The 20634-nt window shown below is 43.5% G+C and overlaps 1 protein-coding gene across 3 annotated transcripts in view; it reads left to right on the top strand.

The window, feature by feature from the left end:
• Nucleotides 1-20634, top strand: part of CDH12 (cadherin 12) — an 863358-nt gene that overhangs the window by 766909 nt on the left and 75815 nt on the right. For all 3 annotated transcript variants that reach the window (XM_056520962.1, XM_056520961.1, XM_056520960.1), the window contains 2 exons: nt 2031-2150; nt 20087-20254. In XM_056520962.1, the coding sequence (XP_056376937.1) occupies nt 2031-2150; nt 20087-20254 (288 nt within the window). The remainder of the gene's footprint in view (nt 1-2030; nt 2151-20086; nt 20255-20634) is intronic.

Below are 20634 nucleotides of genomic sequence, written 5' to 3'. Positions count from 1 at the left end.
TTGTCACTTTGGGCAGCTACGCAGCTCATGGCCGTCACTGTCCTCACTGAGTGAAGTGCAGAGGAGCGTCACTCATCACTGCCTGCTGGCCAGGTAAGAAGTAAGAAGAACATAATGATTTGGCATTGTGGGGGGAATGATTTGGCATAACTTTTCCAAACTAATTATATTGTTGAGATTTTTTTTAAAGCCTTATTACAGTGCAAAATTATTTATTTATATTTAGCTTTTTATCATGTTTTCTAGGTAATTCCACTCTGGAGTGAGTACAGAACAATATTCTGTAATTTAGAAAAATGTTTAAGCTTTTTTTCCCAATAGGGGACATCTCCCAATAGTGGAACTTTTTTATTCCTGTGAGTGTCCGCTATTTGGAAGATTCTACTGTATAGTATAGCATTTATTTAGATCTTATTTCCATGAGATTGAGGTAAAAAAAACAAGCCTGAGGTAAAACATTTATTAAGATGACTAATGACATTTCCTGTACTGTTGGGTGAAGTGTTGTCATGTAGACTATCACCTTCCTCTTAGGCTAGGTTCAGACTACGGAATCTCCGGGCAGAAAATTTCCGCCAGGAGATTCCGAGTGCGGCAAGCACTGAATGAATCAGTCAGCGCTAGGACCGCGCGGACACTGCAGTCTCCAATAGACTGTAATGTGTTCTGTACGGATTTCCGCCTGAAGAAAGAGCAACCCCTTTCTTCAGGCAGAAATTGCCAAGCTGATTTTCCATTCACAAATTCGGCTTCACAAATTCCGAAGTGTGAATTTGTGAACGGAAACCCATTCACTACACTATACATTTTAGCAAGCGGAATTTCCGCCTGCAATTTCAAAGCGGAATTGCAGGCGGAAATTCCGTAGTCTGAACTTGGTGTCAAATGCTAACTGATTTAAATAGAAGTATGTTCATGTGTGCTAGTGTGTGTGTATGTATGTGTGCATATGTGTGTTTGTATATATGTGTGTGTGCATGTGTGCCTGGGATAACATACATTAGATTATTAACAGATAGGGGAATATCATCAAAACCTGTGTAGAGGAATGAGTGGTGCAGTTGCCCATAGCAACCAACCTGATTGCTTCTTTCATTTTTTCAAAGGCCTTTCTGACAATGAAACACGCAATCTAATTGGTTGCTATGGGCAATTGCTCCACTCTTCCACTACACAAGTTGTGATAAATCTCCCCTATATTCTTTTATTTATTGTTTATTTAATGTCTTCAAATTAAAATAGTGAATGAAATGGAAAATACTAAAGAACTGATAAATTGTGTAGACTGTAAAAATGCTCTTATTGTAAGCAATTTCTATAATTACATTTTAATCCTCATGTTAAGACAAATTAATTAAACTGTAATAAACAAAAAAAAATGCACACAGAACTTGGTATAGCCATATATTATGTTGCATTTAGCTACTGTAGCATAATTCGGAAAATAATGCCTAGTTTAGTGTTTGCAGCTTTCTCAGATCATTATATTAACACAGTATCAACGTGTAAAGTACAATGATTTAGGTGTTAAAAATATTTCACACTTCAACTTAACAATTGCGTCCAACACTACACTTAATTACATGGCTTGTTGCTATAGAGAAAAGCGTATAAAAAGACATTATGCAAATAAAGCCTTAATTTTCACCATTGTAGCACATTATTGATACAGGTAATAATTTGTTTGACTGATTTCTGTGCAGACCCATGTCTATTTTTAGGCTTGGTTCACACCTGAAAGTAAGCTATGCATGTTGTATATACCCCCCCCCCCAAAAAAAAAAAAGAGAAAAAACGTACACTCACGTGATCCATTCATTTCAATGTGCCAAATGCAATGTGAAAGAGTGTATACTGTTTATTTTTCTTTTTTTTTTCCTGAAAATGCATGGCTGCACAAAGTAGCCATAAAAAGAAATGCTTTAACCTTATTTTTTTTTCTTTTTATATAATTTTATGCAATTTTCTGCTAATCTACAATCATGTAAAATAACAACTCTGCATATATTAATATTATTTCCTCATTCCAGGTGCCTACGTACTTCAGGTTAAAGCAACTGATGCAGATGATCCTACATATGGAAACAGTGCCAGAGTGGTTTATAGTATTCTTCAGGGACAACCATATTTTTCTATTGATCCTAAAACAGGTACAGCAATGTTACTGCATGTTTTTATATTCTTTATGGCATATTAAATAAAGTCATTTATTTGACAAAATCTATGGGATTTATCATTGTTGTCTTTACAAAACGAGTTTTAACCCCTTAAGGAGCAGCGCCATAAATGTATGGCACTGCTAAGAAGTACTTAGCGCACAGTGCCGTACATTTACGGCGCAACTTCCCTGGATCACCGCGTCTCCGGACGCGGTGATCGGAACGGGATGACTGCTGATATCTATCAGCAGCCATCCCGGCATATCGCCCAGGGGGGTCCTGAGACCCCTCCCCCATGTCAGAGATCGCGGCAAATCGCCGGTCAATTCAGACCTGCGATTTGCCGCTATTACGGGTCAATCGGGTCTCTGGTGACCTGGAAAAAAAGGGTGAATGGGGCTGTCCGAGACAGTCCCATTCACCCTTACCCAGCAGGAGTGAGGTGGCACGGGTGCCACCTCATGATCACGTGATTGATCAGTCGGAATGACCAACCAATCACGGACCTGCTGGGTGGTGATTGGGACAGCGAGCGGAGATTGGCACCGGCGGGGGTCTCCTACCTTGCCCTGGTCCGGCGCAGGTCCCTTCAGCATCGGTGGTGGCGACAGGAGTAGCAGGATCGGTCCCGGCGACAGGGTACAGCAGGAGGTTAGGCCTGTTCACCTCCTACTGTTTCTTAGCAACACGTGCAGCATGCAAAGCCAAAGGGCATGCTGGGAGTTGTAGTTTTGCAACAGCTAGAGTTTCAACTGCAACTCCCAGCATGCCCATTGGTAGTCTGTACATGCTGGGGGTTGTAGTTGTGCAACAGCTGGAGGCACATTTTTTCCCATAAAAAAGTGTGCATTCAGCTGTTGCATAACTACAATTCCCAGCATGCACAGACTACCAAAGGGCATGCTGGGAGTTGTAGCAGTGTGCCTCCAGCTGTTGCAAAACTAAAACTCTCAGCATGCCCTTCGACTGTCAATGCATGCTGATTGCTGCAGGTTTGCAACAGCTGGAGACACATTGGTTGTGAAACCAAGTTTGTTACCTAACTCAGTGTTTCGCAACCAGTGTGCCTCCAGCCAGGGACGTGCACACACATTTTGGAGGGCAGGGGCTCAAATAAAAAAAGGCACTATAAAAAACTGCATATTTTTTATAATATAATTTTTTTTAATAAAAAGCGATCAAAACAAAAATGATACCGATAAAAACTTCAGATCACGGTGCAGAAAATGAGCCCTCATACCGCCCTATATGCTGAAAAATAAAAAAACTTATAGGGGGTCAGAAGATGACAATTTTAACCATGAATTTTGGTGCATGTAGATATAATTTTTTTTAAGTAGAAAAATAAAATAAAACCTATATAAATTATCTTATCCTTGTAATCGTATGGACCTACAGAATATAGTGTAATTTTTACTGAAAAGTGCACTGTGTAGAATCAGAAGCCCCCAAAAGTTACAAAATTGCTGTTTTGTTTTTTCTTTTGCCCCACAAATATTTTTCTGGTTTTGCCATAGAGTTTGTGGTGAAATGATTGATGTCATTACAAAGTACGATTTCTGATGCAAACAAACAAGCCCTTATATGGGTATATAGGTGGAAAATTGAAAACGTTATGATTTTTAGAATGTGAGGAGGAAAACACAAACGTGAAAAAAATAACTTCTGTAGTTCTATTCTTCTTTTATTTTGTTCTGGGAATGTTTGATTCAGAGTTTCCCAACCAGGGTGCCTTCAGCTGTTGCAAAACTCGTCTGGGCATGCTGGGAGTTATAGTTTTGCAACAGCTGAAGACACCCTGGTTGGGAAACACTGGTTTGGTTATAGGCCATTATATGTTTGATCTCCTCAAAATCATACTCCCCCCCCCCCGCCTCCACCCAAACATAGCTAAACTACAACCACCAGTATGTAAAGGAACATAGCACTACTACAACCACCAGTATGTAAAGGAACATAGCACTACTACAACCACCAGTATGTAAAGGAACATAGCACTACTACAACCACCAGTATTTAAAGGAACATAGCACTACTACAACCACCAGTATGTAAAGGAACATAGCGCTACTATAACCACCAGTATGTAAAGGAACATAGCACTACTACAACCACCAGTATGTAAAGGAATATAGCATGACTACAACCACCAGTATGTAAAGGAACATAGCACTACTACAACCACCAGTATGTAAAGGAACATAGCACTACTACAACCACCAGTATGTAAAGGAACATAGCTCTACTACAACCACCAGTATGTAAAGAAACATAGCTCTACTACAACCACTAGTAGTATGTCCCTGGTGTCGGGTGATAGGAGTCCCACATCCCTGAATATAAATATGTATGTATGTGTGTGTGTGTGTGTGTCTGTGTGTTTCCCAACCAGAGTGCTTTCAGCAGTTGCAACAGCTGGAGGCACTCTGGTTGTGAGACATTGATAAATACACATACCTGCATAAATCAGTGTTTCACTACCAGGGTGACTGTAGCTGTTGCAAAACTACAACTCCCAGAATGGCCAGACAGCCAATACAGCTGGCCGCACACTGGTTGGGAAACACTGATTGCAGACAAATATAAAAACTTATATACACAAACATTAGTGTACTTCAGGGGCGCCATGCGATTTGTGACCACGACTGCAATAAGTGCTGCATCAATCCTGGGCCTTGTTGGCCTAGTGACAGATACAGCACTGCATATAACATACATAAAATACTATACATATACACACTTACATACACATACTCACACATATATCATACATGTGTATATACATGCAGTGCACACACCACACTATACACAAAGGCTTGTAACAGACATTACACAGACATGTTCACACAATACATCTGCACACTATATATGAATACACTCACTTTTATAGGAAGCTGGCTGGGTGCATGGAATACTTTAGTAAATGGATTATTCGGCAGGACACTTTGCTTCCTGGTCCCTGCAGACTCAGCCGACACAAAGTTACACTGTGCGAGATCGTTCAGCAACAGAACAGGAGGAGGGGGGGGGTGGCTTGTTAAAGGAGCTGACCATCTCCCTGCCAGTGCCAGCGCTATACAATTGACCCCTGCAGAGAGGTAGCACCTCTATAGAGTGAGCAGACTCAATTTGTCTACCAGTTTTGGGGGAAAAAAAAACGGCATTAAAGAAGCAAGGGCGAAAAAGGGCAGGGGCTGAAGCCCCCTTTGAACCCTATGTGTGCACGTACCTGCCTCCAGCTGTTGCAAAAATACAACTCTATATAGCCAAAAACAAAGAGACCCACAATACTAATATTATTTCAAAAAGTATAACAATCTTTATTAGACAATAAAAAGACAGACAATTTAAAAATAATTAAAAGGCAGAGGATGACCTTACGCAGGAGACAACAAGTGCCAGTGGACCTGGTATGGGCGATGTAGGTATTCAGTCACACGCCCCCTGTCGAAGCCCATACGCGAAACGTGCGTTGGGGTGTTGGTGCTTGGTGTTCCTGGCCTTTGGGTATATGACAGGTAGTCTCTTTAGGTATCACCCATTTTGGGTCCCTATTCATGTTTGTGATATCGCATTGCTGCTCCCTATGTTATATCAATATATGTTAGATATTATATCTATTTTTACGATATTATAAGTGTGCAGCCGTGCAAGTCTTACATTATGTATGCTCTTGACTGAATACCTACATCACCCATACCAGGTCCACTGGCACTTGTTGTCTCCTCCGTAAGGTCATCCTCTGCCTTTAAATTATTTTTAAATTGTCTGTCTTTTTATTGTCTAATAAAGATTGTTATACTTTTTGAAATAATATTAGTATTGTGGGTCTCTTTGTTTTTGGCTATATATTGGTACCCCCGGGACCTACATACGGCGCTTATTGTTTGCCGTATTGTTGTTTGGCTAAATTAAAAATACAACTCCCAGCATGCACTGAGAGACTGTACATGCTGGAAGCTGTAGTTATGCAACAGCTGGAGGCACACTGGTTGCGAAACACTGAGTTAAGTAACAAATGCTAAGTGTTTCGCAACCAATGTTCCTGAATCCGCCACAAAAATACCCTACGGCACTGTTTCCAAAGCAGAGCCTCCAGCTGTTGAAGAACAACAACTCCCAGTATTGCCGGACAACCACTGACTGTCAAGGCATGCTTGGAGTTTTGCAACAGCTGGAGACACCCTGTTTGAGAAACACTGCCGTAGGGTATTTTTGTGGCGGATTCAGATCCCCAATTTAGGCCTCAAATACGCATGGCGCTCTCTCGCTTTGGAGCCCTGTCATATTTCAAGGAAACAGTTTAGAACCACATATGGGGTGTCACGATGCCGGCTGGCAGGTAGTGGATCCTCTGTGCCAGAGAGGGATTGGCGTGGACCGTGCTAGTGGACCGGTTCTAAGCCACTACTGGTTTTCACCAGAGCCCGCCGCAAAGCGGGATGGTCTTGCTGCGGCGGTAGTGACCAGGTCGTATCCACTAGCAACGGCTCACCTCTCTGGCTGCTGAAGATAGGCGCGGTACAAGGGAGTAGGCAAAAGCAAGGTCGGACGTAGCAGAAGGTCGGGGCAGGCAGCAAGGATCGTAGTCAGGGGCAACGGCAGAAGGTCTGGAAACACTGGCAAGGAACACACAAGGAACGCTTTCACTGGCACTAAGGCAACAAGATCCGGCAAGGGAGTGCAGGGGAAGTGAGGTGATATAGGGAAGTGCACAGGTGAACACACTAATTGGGACCACTGCGCCAATCAGCGGCGCAGTGGCCCTTTAAATCGCAGAGACCCGGCGCGCGCGCGCCCTAGGGAGCGGGGCCGCGCGCGCCGGGACAGAACAGACGGAGAGCGAGTCAGGTAGGGGAGCCGGGGTGCGCATCGCGAGCGGGCGCTACCCGCATCGCGAATCGCATCCCGGCTGGCAGCGGAATCGCAGCGCCCCGGGTCAGAGGACGTGACCGGAGCGCTGCCGCGGGGAAAGTGAAGCGAGCGCTCCGGGGAGGAGCGGGGACCCGGAGCGCTCGGCGTAACAGTACCCCCCCCCTTGGGTCTCCCCCTCTTCTTAGAGCCTGAGAACCTGAGGAGCAGACTTTTGTCTAGGATGTTGTCCTCAGGTTCCCAGGATCTCTCTTCAGGACCACAACCCTCCCAGTCCACTAAAAAAAAATTTTTCCCTCTGACCTTTTTGGCAGCTAAAATTTCTTTGACCGAGAAGATGTCCGAGGAGCCGGAAACAGGAGTGGGAGGAACAGATTTGGGAGAAAAACGGTTGAGGATGAGTGGTTTGAGAAGAGAGACGTGAAAGGCATTAGGGATACGAAGAGAGGGAGGAAGAAGAAGTTTATAAGAGACAGGATTAATTTGACACAAAATTTTGAAAGGACCAAGATAGCGTGGTCCCAACTTGTAGCTAGGGACACGGAAGCGGACATATTTAGCGGAGAGCCATACCTTGTCTCCAGGGGAAAAAACGGGGGGAGCTCTTCTTTTCTTATCCGCGAACTTCTTCATGCGTGATGAAGCCTGTAAGAGAGAATTTTGGGTCTCTCTCCATATGATGGAAAGGTCACGAGAAATTTCATCCACAGCGGGCAGACCAGAGGGCAAGGGAGTAGGGAGGGGGGGAAGAGGGTGACGGCCGTACACCACGAAAAATGGGGATTTGGAGGAAGACTCAGAGACCCTGAAGTTATACGAGAATTCGGCCCATGGGAGGAGATCTGCCCAGTCATCCTGGCGGGAGGAAACAAAATGTCACAAATAATCACCCAAGATCTGGTTAATCCTTTCTACTTGTCCATTGGACTGGGGATGATATGCAGAAGAAAAATTTAATTTAATCTTGAGTTGTTTACAGAGAGCCCTCCAGAATTTAGACACGAATTGGACGCCTCTATCCGAGACAATCTGCGTAGGCAACCCGTGAAGACGAAAAATGTGTACAAAAAATTGTTTAGCCAACTGAGGCGCAGAAGGAAGACCAGGAAGAGGGATGAAATGTGCCATTTTGGAGAATCGATCAACGACCACCCAAATAACAGTGTTGCCACGGGAAGGGGGTAAATCAGTAATAAAATCCATACCAATCAGAGACCAAGGCTGTTCGGGGACAGGCAGAGGATGAAGAAAACCAGCGGGCTTCTGGCGAGGAGTCTTATCCCGGGCACAGATAGTGCAGGCTCGCACAAAGTCCACAACATCCGTCTCCAGAGTCGGCCACCAATAGAAGCGGGAGATGAGTTGCACAGATTTCTTGATACCCGCATGACCTGCGAGATGGGAGGAGTGACCCCATTTGAGGATTCCGAGGCGTTGGCGAGGAGAAACAAAGGTCTTTCCTGGAGGAGTCTGCCTGATGGAGGCAGGAGAAGTGGAGATCAGGCAGTCAGGTGGAATGATGTGTTGCGGAGAGAGTTCAACTTCAGAGGCATCCGAGGAACGAGAGAGAGCATCGGCCCTAATGTTCTTATCGGCAGGACGAAAGTGAATCTCAAAATTAAATCGGGCAAAGAACAGAGACCACCGGGCCTGGCGAGGATTCAGCCGTTGGGCAGACTGGAGGTAGGAGAGGTTCTTGTGGTCGGTGTAGATAATAACAGGAGAACTTGATCCCTCCAATAGATGCCTCCATTCCTCAAGTGCTAATTTAATGGCTAGAAGCTCTCGATCCCCGATGGAGTAGTTCCTCTCCGCTGGAGAGAAGGTCCTAGAGAAAAAACCACAAGTGACAGCATGCCCGGAAGAATTTTTTTGTAGAAGAACAGCTCCAGCTCCCACTGAGGAGGCATCAACCTCCAATAGGAAGGGTTTGGAAGGGTCAGGTCTGGAGAGGACGGGAGCCGAAGAAAAGGCAGACTTGAGTCGTTTAAAGGCGTCTTCTGCTTGAGGAGGCCAGGACTTGGGATCAGCATTTTTTTTGGTTAAAGCCACGATAGGAGCCACAATGGTAGAAAAATGTGGAATAAATTGCCTGTAATAATTGGCGAACCCCAAAAAGCGTTGGATAGCACGGAGTCCGGAGGGGCGTGGCCAATCTAAGACGGCAGAGAGTTTGTCTGGATCCATCTGTAGTCCCTGGCCAGAGACCAAATATCCTAGAAAAGGAAGAGATTGGCATTCAAACAGACATTTCTCAATTTTGGCATAGAGTTGGTTGTCACGAAGTCTCTGAAGAACCATACGGACATGCTGGCGGTGTTCTTCTAGATTGGCAGAAAAAATTAGGATATCGTCCAGATATACAACAACACAGGAGTATAACAGATCACGAAAAATTTCATTGACAAAGTCTTGGAAGACGGCAGGGGCGTTGCACAGTCCAAAGGGCATGACCAGATACTCAAAGTGTCCATCTCTGGTGTTAAATGCCGTTTTCCACTCGTCCCCCTCTCTGATGCGGATGAGGTTATAGGCGCCTCTTAAGTCCAATTTAGTGAAGATGTGGGCACCTTGGAGGCGATCAAAGAGTTCAGAGATGAGGGGTAAGGGGTAGCGGTTCTTAACCGTGATTTTATTAAGACCGCGGTAGTCAATGCAAGGACGTAGGGAGCCATCTTTTTTGGACACAAAGAAAAATCCGGCTCCGGCAGGAGAGGAGGATTTACGGATAAAGCCCTTTTTTAGATTCTCCTGGACGTATTCGGACATGGCAAGAGTCTCTGGGGCAGAGAGAGGATAAATTCTGCCCCGGGGTGGAGTAGTGCCCGGGAGGAGGTCGATAGGGCAATCATAAGGCCTGTGAGGAGGTAGAGTCTCAGCTTGTTTTTTGCAGAAAACATCCGCGAAGTCCATATAGGCCTTAGGGAGACCGGTTACTGGAGGAACCACAGAGTTACGGCAAGGGTTACTGGGAACCGGTTTTAGACAGTTCTTGGAACAAGAGGACCCCCAACTCTTGATCTCCCCAGTGGACCAATCCAGGGTAGGGGAATGAAGTTGAAGCCAGGGAAGTCCAAGGAGAATTTCCGAGGTGCAATTGGGGAGGACCAAAAGTTCAATCCTCTCATGATGAGATCCGATGCTCATAAGAAGGGGCTCCGTGCGGAAACGTATGGTACAGTCCAATCTTTCATTATTTACACAATTGATGTAGAGGGGTCTGGCGAGACTGGTCACCGGGATGTTGAACCTGTTGACGAGAGAGGCCAAAATAAAATTTCCTGCAGATCCAGAGTCCAAGAAGGCCACTGTAGAGAAGGAGAAGGCAGAGGCAGACATCCGCACAGGCACAGTAAGACGTGGAGAAGCAGAGTAGACATCAAGGACTGTCTCACTTTTGTGCGGAGTCAGCGTACGTCTTTCCAGGCGGGGAGGACGGATAGGACAATCTCTCAGGAAGTGTTCGGTACTAGCACAGTACAGGCAGAGGTTCTCCATACGGCGTCGTGTCCTCTCTTGAGGTGTCAGGCGAGACCGGTCGACCTGCATAGCCTCCACGGCGGGAGGCACAGGAACAGATTGCAGGGGACCAGAGGAGAGAGGAGCCGAGGAGAAGAAACGCCTCGTGCGAACAGAGTCCATATCTTGGCGGAGTTCCTGACGCCTTTCGGAAAAACGCATGTCAATGCGAGTGGCTAGGTGAATAAGTTCATGTAGATTAGCAGGAATTTCTCGTGCGGCCAGAACATCTTTAATGTTGCTGGATAGGCCTTTTTTGAAGGTCGCGCAGAGGGCCTCATTATTCCAGGACAATTCTGAAGCAAGAGTACGGAATTGTACGGCATACTCGCCAACGGAAGAATTACCCTGGACCAGGTTCAACAGGGCAGTCTCAGCAGAAGAGGCTCGGGCAGGTTCCTCAAAGACACTTCGGATTTCCAAGAAGAAGGAGTGTACAGAGGCAGTGACGGGGTCATTGCGGTCCCAGAGCGGTGTGGCCCATGACAGGGCTTTTCCGGACAGAAGGCTGACTACGAAAGCCACCTTAGACCTTTCAGTGGGAAACAGGTCCGACATCATCTCCAGATGCAGGGAACATTGGGAAAGAAAGCCACGGCAAAACTTAGAGTCCCCATCAAATTTATCCGGCAAGGATAAGCGTATCCCAGGAGCGGCCACTCGCTGCGGAGGAGGTGCAGGAGCTGGCGGAGGAGATGACTGCTGAAGCTGTGGTAGTAACTGTTGTAGCATAACGGTCAGTTGAGACAGCTGTTGGCCTTGTTGCGCTATCTGTTGTGACTGCTGGGCGACCACCGTGGTGAGGTCAGCGACAACTGGCAGAGGAACTTCAGCGGGATCCATGGCCGGATCTACTGTCACGATGCCGGCTGGCAGGTAGTGGATCCTCTGTGCCAGAGAGGGATTGGCGTGGACCGTGCTAGTGGACCGGTTCTAAGCCACTACTGGTTTTCACCAGAGCCCGCCGCAAAGCGGGATGGTCTTGCTGCGGCGGTAGTGACCAGGTCGTATCCACTAGCAACGGCTCACCTCTCTGGCTGCTGAAGATAGGCGCGGTACAAGGGAGTAGGCAAAAGCAAGGTCGGACGTAGCAGAAGGTCGGGGCAGGCAGCAAGGATCGTAGTCAGGGGCAACGGCAGAAGGTCTGGAAACACTGGCAAGGAACACACAAGGAACGCTTTCACTGGCACTAAGGCAACAAGATCCGGCAAGGGAGTGCAGGGGAAGTGAGGTGATATAGGGAAGTGCACAGGTGAACACACTAATTGGGACCACTGTGCCAATCAGCGGCGCAGTGGCCCTTTAAATCGCAGAGACCCGGCGCGCGCGCGCCCTAGGGAGCGGGGCCGCGCGCGCCGGGACAGAACAGACGGAGAGCGAGTCAGGTAGGGGAGCCGGGGTGCGCATCGCGAGCGGGCGCTACCCGCATCGCGAATCGCATCCCGGCTGGCAGCGGAATCGCAGCGCCCCGGGTCAGAGGACGTGACCGGAGCGCTGCCGCGGGGAAAGTGAAGCGAGCGCTCCGGGGAGGAGCGGGGACCCGGAGCGCTCGGCGTAACATGGGGTATCTCCGTACTCAGGAGAAATTGTGTTACAAATTTTGGGGGGCTTTTTCTCTTTTTACCCCTTATGTAAAGGTAAAGTTGGGGTCTACACCAGCATGTTAGTGTAAAAAAAATATATTTTTACACTAATATGCTCCATACTTTTAATTTTCACAAGCAGTAAAAGGAAAAAAAAAGACCCCCAAAATTTGTAACGCAATTTCTCCTGAATACATAAATACCCCATATGTGGGCGTAAAATGCTCTGCGGACGCACAACAAGGCTCAGGAGTGAGAGCGCACTATGTATATTTGAGGTCTAAATTGGTGATTTGCACAGGGGTGGCTGATTTTACAGCAGTTCTAACATAAATGCAAAACAATAAATAACCAGATGTGGCCATATTTGGAAACTACACTCTCATGGAATGTAACAAGGGGTATAGTGAGCCTTAACACCCCACAAGTGTTTCACAAATTTTTGTTAAAGTTGGATGTGAAAATGAAAAAAAAAATGTTTTTCACTAAAATGGTGGTCTTAGCCTACATTTTTCATTTTCACAAGGGAGAATAGGAAAAAAGCCCCCCAAAATTTGTAAGCCCATTTCTTCCGAGTAAGAACATACCCCATATGTGGATGTAAATTGCTCTGCTGGCGCACTACAATGCTAAGAATAGAAGGAGCACCATTGGGATTTTGGAGAGAGAATATGTCCAAAATTGAATGCCATGTGTGTTTACAAAGCCCCCTTAGTGCCAGAACAGTGGACCCCCGCCGCATGTGACCCCGTTTTTGTAACAATTCCCCTCACTTAATGTAATTAGGGGTACAGTAAGCATTAACGCCCCACAGGTGTCTGATAGATTTTTGAAACAGTGGTCCGTGTAAATAAAAAAAATTATTTTACATTTGCACAGCCCACTGTTCCAAAGATCTGTCAAACGCCAGTGGGGTGTAAATGTTCACTGCACCCCTTATTAAATTCTGTAAGGGGTGTAGTTTCCAAAATGGGGTCACATGTGGGGGGTCCACTGTTTTGGCACCATTGGGGGCTATGTAAATGCACATGGCCCCCGACTTCTATTCCAACCAAATTCTCTCACCAAATTCTGGCGCTCCTTCTCTTCTGAGCATTGTAGTTCGCCCACAGAGTACTTTACATTCACATATGGGGTATTTCCATACTCAGAAGAAATGGAGTCACACATTTTGGGAGGCTTTTTCTCCAATTACCCCTTGTGAAAATAAAAAATTTGGGGTAACATCATCATGTTAGTGAAAAAAATCTACTTTTTCATTTTCCTGTCCAACTTTAGCGGAAATATGTCAAACATCTATTTTTTGCTGTTCTGGCACCATAGGCGCTTCCTAAATGTGACATGCCCCCGGAAAACCATTTCAGCAAAATTTGCTTTCCAAAAACAAATGTGACTTCTTCTCTTCTGAGCATTGTAGTGCACCAGCAGTGCACTTGATGTCCACACATGGGGTATTTCCATACTCAGAAGAGATGGGGTTACAAATTTTGGGTGGCATTTTCTCCTATAACCCCTTGCAAAAATGTAAAAATCATTTACACATCCGACTTTAACGAAAAGTCGTCAAACACCTGTGGGGTGTTAATAGTATGTAATTTCCTTTTTCTTTTTTTTTTTGCTGTTCTGGCACCATAGGGGCTTCCTAAATGTGAATATTTTGCATTTTCTCTTTCATTTTGCTGCTATTCCTATGAAACACCTAAAGGGTTAACACACATCTGAATGTCATTATGAATACTTTGGGGGTGCAATTTTTATAATGGGGTCATTTATGGAGTATTTCTACTATGAAGACCCCTCAAATCCACTTCAAAACTGAACTGGTCTCTGAAAAATTCTAATTTAGAAAATTTTGTGAAATATTGGAACATTTTTGCTGAACTTTGAAGCCCTCTGATGTCTTCCAAAAGTAAAAACAATTCAACTTTATGATGCAAATATAAAGTAGACATATTGTACATGGGAATCAATATATAATTTATTTGGAATATCCATTTTCCTTACAAGCAGAGAGTTTCAAAGTTAGAAAAATGCAAAATTTTCAAAATTTTCATGAAATTTGGGGATGCAAGTAATGGCGAAAATTTACCACTGTGTTAAAGTAGAATATGTCACGAAAAAACTATCTCTGAATCATAATAATCGGTAAAAGCATCCCAGAGTTATTAATGCATAAAGTGAAAGTGGTCAGAATTGCAAAAAAAAGGGCTGCGTCCTTAAGGTGAAAAAGGGCTCAGTCCTTAAGGGGTTAAAGTTATTAAATTTTTATTTTGCGTTGTTTTTTTGCAACACATTCATCATAGCAAAAAAGTAGTAAATCACTTCTGTACACCATTTTGTATGATTCCTCCTCTTCTCAGCAACTTTTCTGTGGGGGCTTCCGTTTCTACGCAGTGCATTTTTTAGGTAAAAATGACACCTTCTCTTTATTCTGTAGGTCCATAATGTTAAAATGATACCCTACTTATATAGGTTTGATTTTGTCATAACTTAAAATCATAACTACATGCACGAAAATGTATACGTTTAAAAATTTATTTTCTGACTCCTATAACTTTTTTATTTTTCCGCATACGGTAATGAATAAGGGCTCCTTTTTTTGTGCCGTGATCTGAAGTTTTTATCGGTACCATTTTTGTTTTGATCGCTTTTTATGGATTTTTTAATGGTATAAAAAGTGCCCTATTTTGGACTTTGGAATTTTTTTGATGTGTACGCCATTGACCGTGCCGTTTAATTAACAATATATTTTGATAGTTTGGACATTTACACACACGACAATACCACATATGTTTCTATTTCTGTTTTTATTTACACAGTTTATTTTTATAAATGGGAAAAGGGGGTGACAAACTTTTATTAGGGAAGGGGTTAAATCATCTTTATTAAATTTTTTTTTTTTTGCAATGTTATAGCCCTATAGGAGACTTAACATGCATTGCCTGATTGCCAGCACTGTTCAATGCTATGCTATAGCATTGCATTGATCAGTGTTATCAGTGGTCGACTGCTCAAGCTTGGATCTCAGGATGCCAAGGAGGAAGGTAGGGTCCTCAGCTGATCAGGACATCATGGTTTTAGACAAACTGAGCTGCCAGGATGTATTTTTTTACATTTTATTAAAGGGTTAATGTCAGACATCACCACGATTGGTGATGTCCAGTATTAGTCATGGGTTCAAGCTACCGTTAACCGCCGGGACAGACCCGAGCAGGTGCAGGGCGTACAGGTATGCCCTGGGTCCCCAAGAGGTTAAAGGGGTACTCTGCTGCACAAATCTTATCCCCTAAGGATAGGGGATAAGATGTTAGATCGCGGGGGTCCCGCCACTGGAATCTCCGCTACGACACCCCAGTCAATTGGTGCGATGCCAGCAGCTACACCCCCTCCATTCACCTCTATGGGAGGAGACGTGATGATTATGTACTAGCCGTTACGCTCCCCTCCCATAGACATGAATGGAGGGGGCATGTCACAAATGCGGAAGTTGCATTCCACTTAAATAAAATGCATTATAGTATTAATAAATATAAATATAGCATTCCTTTGTAGAAAGGCACAGTAAAAAAGAAAACAATGTGGTGCATTACATATGGTGCATATACAGTATCTCACATAAGTGACTCCACCTTCACATTTTTGTAAATGTGTTATTATATCTTTTCATGTGACAATACTAAAGAAATGACACTATTCTGCAATGAAAAATAGTGAGTGCACAGACTGTATAACAGTGTTTAATGTTGTTGTCCCCTAAAAATAACTTAGCACAAAGAAATTAATGTCTAAACCTTGGCAAAAAGGTGAGTACACCCCTAAGGGGAAATGTTCATATGGGACCAAGTTAGACATTTTTCCTCCCCGATGTCATGTGACTTGTTAGTTTTACAAGATCTCAGGTGTAAATGGTTTTATTACTCTTTAATACTGGTCACTGAAAGGACTCTCTGGTGATCAAAAAAAATAAAAAAATAAAAAAAAGAATTGTTTCTCTACATAAAGATGGCCTAGGCTATAAGATGATTGTCAATACCCTAAATCTGAGTTGCAGTGAGCAGGACCATACATCAGTTTCACAGGAAAGATTCCATTTAGAAATGGCCTTGCCATGGATAAGAAGTTGCGTTCACATGTTCAGTGTCATGTCTAGAGGTTGTCTTTAGGAAATAGACATATGAGTGATGCCACAATTGCTGCAGAGGTTGAAGCGGTGGAAGGTCAGCCTGCCAGTGCTCAGAACATTTGTTGCACATTGTATCAAATTGGTCTGCATTGCTGTTGTCCGGGAAGGAAGCCTCTTGTAAAGATAAAGCTCAAGAAATCCTGTTAACAGCTTGCTGAAGGCAATTCGACTAAGGACATTAATTACTGGAGCCAAGTCATGTGGTCTGATAAGACCAAAATAAATGTATTTGAATCAAATGACGTCAAATGTGTGTAGTGTCAACCAGGAGAAGAGTACAAAGACAAGTGTGTCTTGCGTACAGTCAAATATGTTGTTTGGAGTGTCATGGTCTGGGACTGCATGAGTGCTGCTGGGACTGGGGAGCTATAGTTAATTGAGGGGACAATGAATACCAACATGTACTGTGACATACTGAAGCTGAGGAAGATCCCCTCCCCTGGGAGGCTGGGTTGCAGGGCAGTACTCCAACTTGAAGTTGACTCCTGCCTTGCTAAAGAAGCTGAGGGTAAAGGTGATGGACTACCAAGCACATCTTCAGACCTAAACCTTACTGAGCATATGTGAGGCATCCAGAAATGGAAGATGGGGAGTGCAAGGTCTCTAACATCCATTAGCTCTGTGGTGCCATCATCATCAAGTGCTAGAAGACTTTAGTAGAAATCTGTGAAGCTTCAGTGAACTTCTTGCCCATGAGGCTTAAGACAGAGCTGGATAATAATGGTGGCCACACAAAATATTGATACTTTTGGCCCACTTTTCACATCTCCACTTAGAGGTATACTCCCTTTTGTATTCAAGGTTTAGACATTACTAGCTGTGTATTGAGTTATTTTGAGATGACAGCAACATTAAAGATTATTAGGCTATGTTCACATGGTGAAACAAAAATTGAGAAACAGAAACATAGCTGCACATCCACCATTTGTATTTTGATCTACTTGCTTCTCAGCATAATTTCATAAACTAATAGGTTGTTAGTATACATTTTGATCAAAAAGTACAAGCCCACTAGCAACGTCAAGTGTGAACACCTACCATGTGCTCCCTGCCAGAGGGCTGGGAAAATGCTAGGAGGAATCCCATATGCAGTCTCCTGCTAATTAAAAATAACAGGGCCAAATGGGTGGAGTGGAGTGCTGGCTATAAAAAGGGAGAGAGACTACAAATGTGAAACAAAAATGGAGAAACAGCAACATAGCCGCACATCCACCATTTGTATTTTGATATACTTGCTTTTAAGCATAATTTCCAAAATTAACAGGTTGTTAGTATACGTTTTGATCAAAAAGTACAACCCACTTGCCACGTCAAGGCCACCTAGTCTGAGTGGGTCCCACGGCGACCACTGGCTCCGCGACACCAAGCCCACAGGGGGAATGACCCAGTGACCAGGCAGCCCCACTGCTGCCCGACCAAGCCCCTGGCTCCGGGCACATGGTGAATTGTCCGCATGGAAAATTTCTGTAAAGACCTTCCACTGAGAGTGGAACTGCTAAGACCGCTCAGAAATGCACCATCTAATAGACGGTAATGCATTTCCTTGTGTGATAGACATGTCTATTCTTTCTGCGGATGCTGGCATTGGAATTTCCGTGACATAAACATCTGGCGTGGAAATTCTGCCATGTGAACAGTGCAGTAGAATCCCATTGAAATCAATCGGACTTCGCTGCAGTGAAATGTCTTGTATGGAATGCAGAAGAGTGCGGAATTCTTCTATACTACTTTCTGAAAAATTTTGAAAATCCACAAATCCAAGTGTACAAACTTTGTGGCATTGCATTCTAAAATACTTGAAGCTGTTATTGCCGCCAAACGTACAGAGCTGTTTTTTTTACTGTTGTCATTATGGGGTTTCGAGGGCAGAATGATGGGGAAAAACTTGATTTTAAGTCTACAAAATAACAAAAAGTGAAAAAAAAATGTAAGTGCAACACAAATAGAGAAACATAGCTGCACATCCACCATTTGTATTTTGATTTAATTGCTTTTCAGAATAATTTAAAAAAACTAACAGGTTGTTAGTATACATTTTGATCAAAAAGTGCAAGCCCACTCGCCACATCAAGCCCACCTATTCAGAGTGGGTCCCTAACCTGACACTGGCGTAGCACCGGGCGGCAACCACTGCCTCTGAGACACCATGCCCACAGGGGGAGCGACCCAGTGGCCAAGCAGCCCCACTGCTGCCCGACCAAGCCCCTGGCTCTGGGCCACCCCACCCCACAGACAAAGCACCACAGAAACAATGGCCACCACGGAGAACCACACCAGGGTCTTAAAGGTCTTAAAGGAGTTATGTGGTGCAGGACACCTTATCCCCTATCCAAAGAATAGGGGATATGTGTTTGATCATCCCGGGGGTCCAAGCGATCAGACCCCCTGCGATGATCAGACACATATCCCCTATCCTTTGGACCCTGACTGTCATTTAAAAAAAAACTATTTATATCTCACACATACATTTAGTCAGAGCTTATTTTAGACATTTAGTCAGAGACCCCCACCATTTACCAAAACAAGCTTTACTTCCAAAACAAGCTTTACTCCCTAGCAGATTGACACCCCCCCCCCCCCCCCAGTCTTTTGGCAGTAGAAATTATATATTAACCTCATTCAGTGAGTCAGTACGATTTCATTTCTGAATAAAAAGTGCATTTAAAATCCTCCAAATATGTGTAAACATTCTTTTAAATCCTCACACAAACTATCAGTAGCTCCGTATCAGATTCAATCTCATTTATAAGCATATGATTTTTTTTACATTGCTATATTTAATATTAAAATGACAGGTTTTTATACCTCCATTTCCAATGAATAAGCTTCATTATTATGAATACATACTGTTTATACTGAATGAGAGAGAGTTTGCTGCCTTCAAAATATATTTTGCCAAATACAGCTTGCTTTCATTTTTTATTCATTTTCTTATGCCATATCATTTCATTACATGGTTATAAAAGAAAAAAAATAATAATAAATAGTTTATAAGCTAAATACAGCATTCAGCTCATATCAGCTCAAATTTAAAACAAGCCATCCAAAATCAGAACTTAAAGAGACTGACTCATGGCGAGAATGTAGAGGGATCCAATAAGTCAAAACAGAGAACTGCAATATGTTTTTACTATATGAGTAAATGACAATCATTGAATCTATTTAAATTTATAGCACACTATAACACAGTTTTCCGGCTTTAAAGGGGTACTCCCGTGGAAAACGTATAATTTTTTTTTTTTTAAATCAACTGGTGCCAGAAAGTTAAACAGATTTGTAAATTATTTCTATTTAAAAATATTATTCCTTTCAGTACTTTTTAGGGGCTGTATACTACAGAGGAAATGCTTTTCTTTTTGCATTTCTTTTCTGTCACGACCACAGTGCTCTCTGCTGACCTCTGCTGTCCATTTTAGGAACTGTCCAGAGCCTCAGAAAATCCCCATAGCAAACATATGCTGCTCTGGACAGTTCCTAAAATGGACAGAAGAGGTCAGCAGAGAGCACTGTGGTTGTGACAGAAGATAAATCCAAAAAGAAAAGCATTTCCTCTGTGCTATACAGCCCCTAAAAAGTACTGGAAGGATTAATATTTTTTTAATAGAAGTAATTTACAAATAAGTTTAACTTTCTGGCACCAGTTTATTAAAAAAAAGAAAAAAAAAAGTTTTCCATGGGAGTTAAAGAATACCTACTGTTTAATAAGAATGATTCTTATAGCGTCTTACTGCGGTTATTGAATTAAATATTTCCTAACTTTTCCTTGGTAGGTGTCATCAGAACAGCTTTACCAAACATGGACAGAGAAGTCAAGGAACAATACCAAGTTCTTATCCAAGCTAAGGACATGGGAGGACAACTGGGTGGCTTGGCAGGCACTACAACTGTAAATATAACGCTTACTGATGTCAATGACAATCCACCCAGATTTCCCAAAAGTAAGTGTTAAGTCCAAACCTATTTTTCCTCTTTTTTTTGTTTTAATGGATTTATTTAGGTGGTGTATTCTGAGACATAGATATCAGCATACTACAATGTGGTGCAGAATCTGTACAAGGATCCTTTACCTACCAGCACCCTCTTTAATCAATATGTGTGGATGTCATTAATAGTATCCCACCCCCCATAGCTATGTTTATAATAACCATACATGAATATGTTATGTATTTATTTATTTTTTACTGTGATGCACATCACACAAGAAATTAGAGATGAGCAAACCAAGTCTCGCTCAAAACTTTGGAATGACAGCGGCTAACCGAGCTTTTAAAATATTGCCTGGCAATGGCAGTAATAATAGCAGAAGGGATGAGGAACA

This window comes from Hyla sarda, chromosome 5 (assembly GCF_029499605.1).
Source record: "Hyla sarda isolate aHylSar1 chromosome 5, aHylSar1.hap1, whole genome shotgun sequence".
In the NCBI taxonomy this organism is placed as follows: Eukaryota; Metazoa; Chordata; class Amphibia; order Anura; family Hylidae; genus Hyla; species Hyla sarda.
Note: the sequence above shows the minus strand (reverse complement) of the source record. Positions and strands in the feature narration are given on the sequence as shown.